The 12,231-nt window shown below is 44.9% G+C and overlaps 1 protein-coding gene across 6 annotated transcripts in view; it reads right to left on the bottom strand.

Moving 5' to 3' along the window:
* Positions 1–12,231, bottom strand: part of agrn (agrin) — a 222,819-nt gene that overhangs the window by 34,067 nt on the left and 176,521 nt on the right. For all 6 annotated transcript variants that reach the window (XM_028411002.1, XM_028411004.1, XM_028411003.1 and 3 more), the window contains 6 exons: positions 12,009–12,173; positions 10,710–10,853; positions 9,438–9,562; positions 9,195–9,300; positions 4,821–5,252; positions 2,567–2,692 (listed from right to left, as the gene is read on the bottom strand). In XM_028411002.1, coding sequence (XP_028266803.1) covers positions 2,567–2,692; positions 4,821–5,252; positions 9,195–9,300; positions 9,438–9,562; positions 10,710–10,853; positions 12,009–12,173 — 1,098 coding nt within the window. The remainder of the gene's footprint in view (positions 1–2,566; positions 2,693–4,820; positions 5,253–9,194; positions 9,301–9,437; positions 9,563–10,709; positions 10,854–12,008; positions 12,174–12,231) is intronic.

Here is a 12,231-nt window from a genome sequence, read left to right as displayed (position 1 = left end):
CCAGCTATAGGCGTGGTGGACTTTTAATGGGGTCCTTACTTATCTGTTGTTGACTGGCTCATATAAATGTGGAGGAGAACACAGTGTACTCCACCTTGTATTTATAGTCCTGTTCTTATAGGGATGTTACAGATTTCACCTTTTCACCGTAATGAAACAACATCACCATCAGAAGTAGCAGCTAACCTTCAGTCAATGTCACAGATCTCATCACCTGAGATTCTAACACTACTTCAAGTAGACTATTCCCCTTACTATATTGATGAATATGATATAGTAATTAATGGGAAAACATGTGGAGTGTTTGTTTTTTACAACAATTGCTCATTATACATCAGGTAAAGAATACTACTTTTGCAATATGAATAAAGCACTCTTACACATTCATCTGACATTCACTCTAAAGCCTGTTTCACAGAGTATATTTAACCCGAGCTGCCTCACCATTTCATCAACAATGAACAATTAGTGGTTCTTGTTATGCAGCAGATGTCGATAAACTGAAGGGACATGTCATTCGACTTCTATTCAGATGGACGTCGGCTGAGCCCTTCTCAGGAGGAAAAAAAAGATCGGCCGTATCAATCAGCTTATCAAGCTCTCTGCCTTTATTGGTAACACTTGAGCTGAATGAAGTATTGATGGCTGGTTGTCTTATCATTGTTAGCAGAGATAAATATTTACAGACTTCAGCAGATTTTACAGATGAAGCTTCTAGATTTGCGGCCAAATATCATCAAATGTAACCTCAACAGAACACCCCCTGTGTGTGGCTGTAAAATCTGTGGGAGACATAACCTGACAGAGGAGCTGTAGAAGGTCAAAGGTGGCCTCATATCTTCAGATCATGTACTGGATCGTGTGGCAGCAAAGGCTGCTGGTTTATATTGGAAGGCTGTAGGACCTTCAACACGCCAGAAATGCAACTCCACGCGCTAATTTGTGGCCTCGGCTCTTTCAAGTCGTGACCTAGAGCTCCCTGGGGAGCCAGAGAGAGAATCCCTCTTTTCACAATCAGTCAGACTACCAGCACTAGGACAAATAGAGAGCAGACTTCAAGTGAGGGATGAACGGAGAGAAAGAGAGAGAGAGAGGAGCGAAAGGGAGAAAGAAGCCCTTTATCTTTATGAACTGAGTGTGGCAGGAGGCAGTGATTGGTACAACTGTGCTCGTCGGCCTCTGGTAGTCTCTTGACTTTCTCTCCGCTCAACTCCAGAGAGAAATGAACTGATGCAAGACTGGATTGAGATTGACTGGGTTGAGGGAGAGAAAAGAGTGAGATATAGCTCAAGAGGGAGATACGGAACAGTGGCACTGACTGATAAAGGAGTGTGTGTGTGTGTGTGTGTGTGTGTGTGTGCAGTCAGGAGGGTGAATAAAAGAAGAGATGGGAGATTTTAAAAAAAAAAGAAAGAGGTTGAAAAGATAAAACACAGAGACGCCGATGAGTATTCATAGGCCAAAGCTGTAAAAATATGATATTGCAGTGAACCATTCAAAAATATGGAGAAAATGAAACTTTTTATTTTTAATTTGGGGGGGTGGGGGTCCAGTCTCAAGGTCAGTCTCCTAAAGAGAAATTCATAAACAGGGTTTGCTAATATCAGACTTAACATTTCACTGTTTGTGTGTCTTTTAATTCCTGCAACCTGTCAAAAGATCATGATTCATGAAAGCTGCTGCAGAGAAACACCACCTGTTCTGGTTACTGAAGGCAGATGGCCAAATATCAGTATTTCCGAAGTAAACAATTAAATGTGAAGGAAGAATATTTTGCCGTGTTTCATAACATACAAACCAAATTAGATTATAAACTAAAAATGCAAATGTATGTAATTCCCTAATAGACTAAGGAAAGCTGCCATCCTCTTGGTCAACTCCAGAGACCTGAGTAGCAGCGTCAATGCATGCATATTGTATTTGTTATGTTTTTTCCTATAATTAACTACACATCTAGAAGCCATATTTAGCATTATTGTGCCGTTGGCAAATTTTGTAAGACATACCCAGATACAGAAAATAACTATCCAGTAACACCAGGTTATTTTTGAACCCTCTCTGAAACTCAAACACAACGATAGAAGTTGGATTTCTGTGATGCTGTTCCAACAGTAAGATGAGAAACACAACTCTGTAACACACTTTTAAAAGTGTGTTTTGGCAACATATTTCTGCTTTTAGTAGCCTTTTACAAACAGTTTCCCTGCAAAGATCGATGACTGAAGTTTGGGGAAAAACTGCAAAATGATGCAAACAGAAAGACTGAAAGTAGAACTTTGTGTGTAGTAAGTGTGAAGGTGAAGAAACAGGAAACTGTAGAACAAGTTCCCTTAAAACTGTTGAGTGGGTTTTTAGCTTTACACATGATCAAATTTTTTTTAAAAAATTTGGTAATTATGGTACCAGTGACCAGAAACATTTCAGCTTTTCAGGAACTCAGTGATAAGTGAATACAATACAGTGTAAGAGCTACATATAATAAAAGAGGAAACAGGACACAGAGCAGGAGGAGCAGGAACATATTGAAGGTGGTGAAAGTGTTCTCTGAGAGGGCATTTAAACTTACAGGGGCAGTTGGCGCCCTCTGGAGTGCTGGATGGTGTCTTGCCGTCGGGGCAGCAGCCAAACTCCGAGTTGTCACAGGGTGAGCGGTCCTCAGCTGTGGGTACAGTGGTGCTGGCCACTGTGGGACCTGGCGGTGATACACAGGGGTTCATAATAATTCATGAAGCTTCAAAAAATTCATAAATTCAAGCCAGCTTATCTCAAAAACCCAGAGGAGAGCAATTTTTAAAGACTTTTTAGGCACTGAGGTTGTGGTTCTAAGGTCAAAAGCTGCGATCTCCTGTTTGATTGTTTTTTGCTTTTTTGCAGTTGGCTTCCTGTAGTTTTCAGTGATTGGATGCTAAGAGAGACAGCAGTGATTATATGTAATGTTCATGGGAACTGATTTTACACATGGACCTCATTTTAACAGGCAGTGAAAACTTAATAGGCACCGTTGCCAGTCATGTCACACACAGAGCACTTTAAACGTGACAGGTGCTCACAGCCGATTGGCTGATATTTACCTTCAAGGCTTCCCAGGGGAAGAAAAAACACACAGCCACATACAGTCCTCTTCGTGCTACTGTCAGTGTATATCTGGCTATCTTGGGATATAAAAGACATAAAAGTGGCTGTGCCTTCTTTATCTGAAGGATGAGAGTGTGCAACAGCAGCCAGCCTCCGTCCCCTCTAATGATGGAGCTGGTGGTGGGAGGGGTGTGTTGGTCAAAGCGGTGCAGTTTATGGCCGCACAGAGATTAGAAATAATCGTGGCGGCAAACAGCTAGCGGCTAAACAAGTCGTAAAGACGTCAGAGGAGAGGGACATCCTGCTCAAGGACTCGCGGTCAAAGGATGTGAGAGGAGGGAGGAGAAGGAGGGAGGAGGGGACGCTGGGGGTTTTATGGGGCATCTGTTGGCGTGTGGTCTACAGATTTACAGATGCTGGACTGAAGAGGAGAGTGCTGGTGGGGAAAATAGGGTATGCTGTGTGACTCCAGTGGGAGCCATGAAAAATTTTACACACACACACACACAGTCATACACACACATACAAAGATAAGTGCAGATTTCAAAGGACATGGATACAGAAACTTGCAAATACACACCTCTGGCCTACTCACATTTATACAGACAGACAGTGATATGTGCACTCTGAATTGGACAAACACAGTGACATAAGGAGACGGAGATAAGACTCACAAATACACACACACACACACACACACAAATGAAACTTCTCAATACATAAACTAAACCTCCCAAAGATCCAGGCAATTAGGAAGAAACATAGATTAGTTTAGTTTTGATATCCATGTTGAAATCTGCACTGTACTATCTGGTGTGTGTGACAGCTTCAACAAAGACACTATGCAAAAACATTCATTCACACACACTGGGTCTTCTTTTGCAGACATGCTCTTCGCACCACAGAGCGCTTTGGTCAGCTTCTGACAAGAGGATAAATCTAAAACTCTGAGAGAAGGAGCAAGAGGGGAGGAGGAGGAGGAGGAAGATCTGAGGAAGAGCACATTGGGGCCATGCTGTTCCATCAATCCTATCCTGTTACTGCAAGCTGTCAGGCGAGGTGGATGGATGGATGGGAAGCAACTTGTCTTAAATAAAAATATAAAAAAAATTTGATTGAAAAGTCTCAGTCATCTCTTGTTGTCCAGGCCGAGGCACAGCAACCACAGCTGGCTGTTACAGTCAGGAGGGCACGTCGAGAAAAATTTAAGACTAGCCATGTGATGAGGTATCCATACACACACACACACCTTAACCTCCCAGTCACATCAGCCTGTCAAGTCAGGCTCCAGAGATCTCCAGATCCGGGCCAACAGTTTCATCTATCTGGCTTGCTGTGAGTGTATTTTACAGAGCTTGGGTTTGTTTTTGCTAGCTGTAGAGAGCAAGGCGCGCTGGTGGAAATGGGAAGAAAGAGCATGGGTGATGTAGTAACAGTGAACCATGCAAATACATTCTTTTCTGCCTGAAATTGAGATATACATCTTATGCAAGTGGAAATAAGAGCATCTGTTTACCCGCATTTCTCTCTTCCGCCTGCCTGACTTTGACATTTGTCTCCTCAAAACCAATTTGCATACAATTACATCAGCCTGTGCCTATTTTTAATTTTCAATTAACAAATGATGGCATGAATGTGTTATGATGTCAGATTACAGACTTTATCCAACCCCATCTTGACAACCAGGCCCTCCCACACACCCCTCAGAGCTGTATGGATAATGAAGTGAAAGAGCAGGGATTTACCAACAGGCTCCTCTGCCCCACTGGCCTCCGTCGGGATGCCACTACCCACTTCGCTTTCCTCCTCTTCTTCTGTCTGGTCGTCACCGCTCGGTTCCCCGCTGCCCGAGCCATCGAAGGAGGTGGCGGCGGCGGATGGGGCGGGGTTACTGCGGGAGGAGGAGGAGGTGGTGGACGTGGCAGCGGTGGGCTGCAGCGCCTGAGGCTTTGTGAGGATGGAGTGGCGGTGGTTTGTTCGCGCGTGCTTGTGGGAGATGGCTGTAAAGGGGGCGGTGGCCGGAGGCTGCATGGTGGTCTCCGTCTCCGTCTCGACCGTCCTCGGAGGCGGGATGGCCCACACCATGTTTGGTTGGAAGGGGGTGGTGGTGGTGATGGTGGCGGCAACGGTTGTGGGTGGGGTGGGGGTGGGTCGATCTGCCGGCTCGGAGATGGTTTCTGGTGGAGGGAAGGGGAGGAAGCAAGGAATGGATGAATGACTGAGCAAAGATGGAAATGTTTGGATCTGTTTCACCTAACTCCAGCATCACCTCAGAAATCACACCAAGGAAGTAAAAGACATAATTAACCAATAAAGCAAAACAAAGCCACTTAATGATTATTACAACCTACTGATGACAATAACTTTTTTTTAACCTCTGCATTTACTGAATGATTATGGCCTGTTTAATCATCTACAACCCCCTGATGCTCAACAATGTCATTATAAAAATTACATTGAAAAACTACACACACATTCAGGCAACCTCTGATTAAAAACCTGAAAATGGATGAGATGTCGGAATCATTTTTTCTTCACAAATCTTAACAGTGAATATGAAATGTGCCAACAGATGCCATCAGACTTATATGCGTAGCAGTATGTTTCCCCAGCCAGTTGGTGTCAATGTATTCCGTGTGGTGTATTTGTGCTTGCGTGTGACATATAGGAAGCATTCTGTGTGCATGGTATGGATGTTTGTGTGCCAGCCTATGAATTATATATCCACATTCAAATGCTGCCCTCCAGTAGCAAAGCTTTAATCACCAACAGCCAGTGCCTCCGGTGATGAATGATTGATAGAAATGGGCCAAAAAAAAAGAGAAAAAAAAGAAAAGAAAAAAGAGCCGGCTCTAACTCTGGCTTCAAAGACGGCAGACTGCTGCTCGTGGAGAGCATGAGCATCCGTCAACGCCACCACAAACACACTGCTGTCAACAGACGCACGCAAACACACACATACATACACAAAAGTAAAACTCCAAATGAGGGAGAAAGAAGACTCTCTCTGCAAAAACACCATCATTACTGATGCAAAAAGCTCTGGTGCAAAAGGACAATCTGTCGGTGATAAGAGAACGATAAATAGGACAAAAACTCCTGAGGGGGCCGAATCAGTTGGCAGAGAGATGCTATGTAAGTGAGCACTTCAGATTTAGCCGAAGCAAGCAGGCGTGACAACACTGTCGTTTTTTTCCTTTACTCCTTTACATCCCACGAGTATAAATGTGTGTTAGTGAGAGGATGAAATGAACAGAAGATAAAAAAAACCTATACCATAGATTTTTGCTTCATTAAGATTCGCCTAACATTATGTGTAGGACTTAATTACACTGTTATAATCGCCTAGTTGATCGGCAATTCTTCACTGAGGTGTGAAATGTGATACCTACTGAGACGGCAGAAAGCCTCGGAGACACGCAGAGTGTCAGCTTAAAGCTCGGCTGATATTTGTGTATAGAGAGATTTGGATTGGGGTGCACGGAGCGGCGATGCTATCACCAAGAATGGTGGCACGCGTTGCCTTTCCTCTTGGCTACACCTGTCAGTCAGGTGCCAAGCTTAGCGTCAAGCGGCTTGCTCCCTGGAAAGGGCCTAATGTGTGTTTGGGTGTGTGTGCATATCTTGAGCGGTGAGAGCGGTGACATGGGACAAGGAAAGAAAAGAAGAACTGGCAGCAGAGTCTGTTCAGTTGACGCTCTCTTAATCAGGTTTAACAGTCCATTTGGCTTTTTTTAGGGCTTTTTTCTCCACTCTCTCTCAATCTCAGATGAGCAATGGAGAGCAGTGCCAGTGTAGAGAAAGGAAAAAAATCCTTGTCATCTTAGCTTGCCTCAGCTGTGTAGTTACTGTTGAAAGGTGGTCATTAAGATTGTTTGTGGTGTCAGCCGCCCTCAGTGAGGAGGACGAATCAGGATGCAGGAGACCGGTGGAGAAAAGACAAGAGAACCACAAAGGCAAGGATAAATGATAGAAACTGTGTGTATAAAGAAGGGAAAGGGGTTAAATCACAGAAAAAAACAGGTTAACAAAACAGCAGTGGGAGAATATGCCAAGACAAACAATGAATAATGAGAGAAAATTGCAGGACATGGGAGGAAAGATGGTGGATGCAATAGAACCCTGACTACCACGCAGGCAGAGGGCTGTCTGCGCCATATGCTGGCACTCGTTGCCAATTTGCTGCAAACCTACAGGTGATAACACCATATGGGAGAGGCGGGTCATTGCCAACATGGTGGCCGTTTTCTCCAAGCGCCAGGATTTGCTCATCGGTACAAATGCCCTCCCTCTGGTGCTTGGTACAGTGGAGTTCTCAGTTTTCTGGCTTCATCTTTTGCTGAGAGACAGCAAAAGAAGCCGGGAAAACTCCTCCCTACACTCAGAGGCTGCTCAGAGACTTCAGAGAGAGCTGAGCAACATCACACTCAGTTCTCTGTCACAAGCAGAAAGATTTGAGGAGCTGTGTTTCTGCAGGGTTGTGATTTTTTTCTTTTCTCCATGCCCATTAGTGGCAAACTGTGCTGCACAATCTGTGGTATAACAATACGTTGTAACAGATCAATGATGTTAAAAAACATCAATATTCACTCATTCATATAAGCCGTTGGCATTGCTCTCTTGTCAAAGCTCAGAGCAGCTCGGTGAGCATTAGCATGGCACAGAGCTGAGGCCGGGCGTCTGGAAGCACTGCATGTAAACAGCAGGAGTTAGGGCAGGCACGGCTGCAGCGTGGTGAGGGGTGGAGGCAGAGCAAATGCTAATTCGCACCCAGCCACACGTGAAATGAGCTCCAGATCTAACCCCCGAGCCGACAGCAGCGGCAGAACAGCTACCCGTGGAGCAACCGCATCCGGGAGAAGAAATTAAAAGATCCTCAGTGGCTGTCGGTGGGCCCGAGCGCTCGCCTGTCTGTTCCTCCCCTGAGGGTTTGATAGAGAAAGAGTCCACTGCGAGGCATCTTCTTGCCTTCTGTGTGCAGCAATGCTAGGTGAGGGATTACACACAACCCACATCACTATTGCCAGGCAACAGAGAAATGTGAAACAAGGGTGGATTTTGGCTCCTTTTTTGCTGGTAACCCACGGCACTGAATTTGTAATTACCAGATGTTCAGGGACTTATCAAAGACTTGTTGATCTCTTGTAGAGAATATTCTTACTCTTTATAAGAATACCTGCAACTGGAGCTCAACCTAGACCACACCAGCAGCACCTCCTACTATGGATTTGCTCTAATTTGGTTCTTTAAAGAAAACGGACAAAAAAAAGGACTCAAGATTTGGTGATTTGATCTGTGGTCACTAAGCGATCAGGTGAATGAACATTTTCTCACCCAAAAATGTGAGACACCTGGTAGTGGCTCATCGCCACAACTACACAGCTGGCACTCGTCTTCCCCACTGCGCTCACTGGCAGCTTCTCCAGAATCCTGTTGTGACGCAAGCTGGCAGTTGCCTCGACAACTTCACTGTACATAAAAGCTGTAGCCTTGGCGAGCGTCCCAACACCTATTACATCGATCCAAACAACGTCCATCAGCATCTGGAGCAATGGGACGAGAGCTCTGCACCTTTTCCCCCTGTACGCATGTACATGTGCATTTACGCCCCCAACAGCAACATGTCCCCGGCTGCGGGATTGATGCGTTCCCCCAACAGGCAGGGATTGAAGATGAAGTCAAATCCCAACAGAGTGGTGAGAAAGCAAAGAGGAGGTGTGACTGCTGTCATGTGGGATTTCAAAGCACAGATTCCAGTCAAACTTAAGTTTCTAAAATGCCACGAAAATTTCCATCTTTCTTAATCTAAGATTTCTCCAGAACTCTCACTTAGAGAAGAAGTTACTTTACTTATATTTGCTTTGAAGATGTGGTATGTCTGATGCTTTTAAATAAGAGTAACACTTGCTTGCGCCTGATAAAGAAGCACATTTTGGCACTTTCCTGCAGACACATCACTGTGTTTTTTCCTTTCTGAGACAGAGAGACGGATCTGAGGTGAAACAGCAGGAAGGCATAATTTAAAGCTCTCGGCACTGCTCATCATCTTTTGATCGGGGACCGACAACAGTTGGCTGGCTGTGTGACGCGTGATGCATTTAGGTGTCGGCGGGGCTCACCTGTGCACTGTCCAAAGTGTTTCACTGTGATGTCCTTGTCCTGCCTACAGGCTATGGTCCTCAGCTGGCACTGGTCGGCGTAGGTCACCCCATCTGAGCCGCACACCTGCTCCACAGTGACAGAGATGGAGAGATGGGAGACAGTAACACATGTTAACTCCCCACGGGCCACTGGAACAATGTATTTCTGTTAATGTGGTCGATCAAACCATTCCATTGGTGCACACAGTCTGAGAGACCCACCTTAGTTCTGTTTTTCAGATCGCAGTCTGGTGAAGGGCACTCGCAGTGGGCCTGACCGTTCAACTTGATGCAAGTAGCTCCAAAACTGCACACTAAGTCTTGACAAGAAGTCGGGGCATTCGGACCTGAGAAAGAGAAAGACTCCAGTGTTACACTTTGCTGTCCACAGTCCGATGATCACACAGCAATGGGAGCTGCTTTATAAATTCTCACTGGTGCACATATATTTAATGTTTTGGGGTCATTTTATGTCTGGACACTGGGTTCTCTGGAAACCTTTATGTAGTTCTGTTGTGAGCAACGAGTGTCATGCCATGCACATGGGTGCAACATCTCTACACTAGTCTAACACACTTAAGGACCCTTCATCATCACAAATGAGGATTTTTCTCCTTTAAACTACTTCTTACTATCTTTGCAACCGGAGTGCAAATTATTCATAACTTTTATAGACTACAGCATTTTTTAAAAAACTGCTGTACCACAGCAAAAAAACTGTATTTCTTTTATAAAGGTGTGCACTCAGGATGTTTTGGCTCTACCTCTTCCCCCCACAGATCTCTCCCAAAGCGTGTTTGAAGCCTTGAAGTAGCCGCAGCAGGAGCAGCAGTCGGGGTGCCAACCATCCACCCGCCGGTGCTGAGTGTGGGGTCTTTGCATTGTTGCAACATCACAGAGGCTGTGAGTGCGCCCCACCCCTTGGCTCCCGCTTTCATGTGCGGCTCCCTGTGAGCACCTTGTCTTTTTATCTGGCAGGGTGTGTGGCGGAGGGCCCCACCACTGTGCCGGGACTGCTGGCTTCATTAAGTGTTTGACTACCAGTCGATACCTGATGGTGCATCTTAATCAAGGAGCTGCAGGCCCCCGCAGCAGGAACTAACCTTTCCTTCAACTGTTTTTTTTGTGCTCTGGAATCACTGGGGCTGTTTTCATTATTAATCAAAGGTAATCAATAGTCCTTATATGGTGGTGTAAATGATTCAGAATCATCCCAAATGGAGTATGATGTAGAGGAAATAAAATGTCAATGGGCAATGCGTCTTGCCCATGCCATTTGTATACTTGAGTATTTTCCTAATCACTATTGATTAACTATCCCGGAGCTGCAATAAGCCTGATAGATGTGAAGAGCTGATGAGGAAAGAAGTGGCTGCCATGAGGCTGATCCAAGAGCCAGATAAGTGACAGAAAAACACTTCAGAGTGACATACAGGAGCTGAGAAGAAGGATAAACATGTCTTGATTGCCGTGCTTGATGCTTTCTCTTATTACCTTTGTCGCAGCCATTCATGCCCATCTTGCTTCCATCTGGACACACGTTGCACTTCAAACCCTTCACTCCCACCTTGCACGAACACAGACCCGACATCTGATCGCAATCATCCCGGACGGAGCCCGTGGCATCGCATTTACAAGCTGCCATGGAAAAAAGAAAAGAAAGAAAAAGGATTGATGAGAAAAAAAATGTCAATTAGTGACTTTGACAGAGGAAAAATGAGAACAGCTTGTTTTATATAGTCTAAGAAGTGAGATGAAGCAATGTTAGCCTCTGTAGTTTGCTTTAGATACACCTTTATCTTAAGAGTCAAGGGTTGGGAATAGTTCCACCCCGCCTTAGGGCCCACAAAAAGGGAGGAGAAGGAGGAGGGGAGGATGAGTACGTAACAGAAACTCAAGAAAATAACCCCAGGGAAGGACATCAACCCCATCATGTTCCTGGAATCAATGATGTGTGCTTTTTTTTTTCTCTCATCCTCTCCTGCTGAACGAGGTATTGGCGTGCGGTGTGCTGTCTGCTTGCTTTGGGTAAACCTTGTTAAGGTCAGGCTACGGGTGAGGCACCTGCAGGCTTCCTGCTGTTGACTGAAAATGCTCTGCGGCTTTAGGAGCGAATGTCCTATGATACCTCAGCGGCAGGATGTGAGCTGGTCACCATATTGCATTACAAGAAGACAAACAAGGGGTCCTGACCCGGTTCTTTACTAGAATACAAATGAGGACACTTCATTCAATACAGTTTTGACAGAACTAAAGGACACAGACCTCTTTGTACATATACTAGATAGTTAAGCTGTATATAGAATATGTAACTGGTGATTTCCATTTTTATCAAGACAGACATTTCTTCTATCAGTGTGTAGATATATCACATACAGAGAGAAATGTATTTTCTTAATTACAGATGCTATGTGATTGTTTATGCCGTGATGGATGGCGACAGACACCTCAACTGCAGAGGATTTTTTTTTCGTCTCTGATCCTTCCAAACATTTTCCAAGGACAATTTCACAGATGGTTCTCTATAACAAGCCATCTGGCACATCAAGTTAGGAAAGCGTGTTTAGAAAAATTTGACATATTTTTGCAAAAAAAAAAAATAAAGATTTTGAATACTTCGGGTGTATATGTTGTGTCTTGGAAAATGGACACATCCTTCATTCTTTGGAATGAAGGATGAAGGAGGCAAGACACGGATTGGTTCATGCAATTGACAAGATTTTGTGATTCGGGATAACAGATGCGGAAAGAAATGTAAGGAGCATTTAAAAGTAAAAGCACGTATATACTTACGTGTGCAGCCACTCATGTTTTCAGTCACGATGCCACGGAAGTTCCAGAAGCCCGGCTCGCAGCGGTCGCACTTCTGCCCCCCGACGCCCGGCTTACAGGAGCACTGTCCAGTGGCTGGGTCACATGTCCCCTTGTAGGAGCCATAGACATTACACTGACAGGTACCTGAGGAGAACACCGCAACATGGATCAGACAGAAAATAAGCACACTATCACATCACTT

Source organism: Parambassis ranga, chromosome 7 (genome assembly GCF_900634625.1).
Source record: "Parambassis ranga chromosome 7, fParRan2.1, whole genome shotgun sequence".
In the NCBI taxonomy this organism is placed as follows: Eukaryota; Metazoa; Chordata; class Actinopteri; family Ambassidae; genus Parambassis; species Parambassis ranga.
Note: the sequence above shows the minus strand (reverse complement) of the source record. Positions and strands in the feature narration are given on the sequence as shown.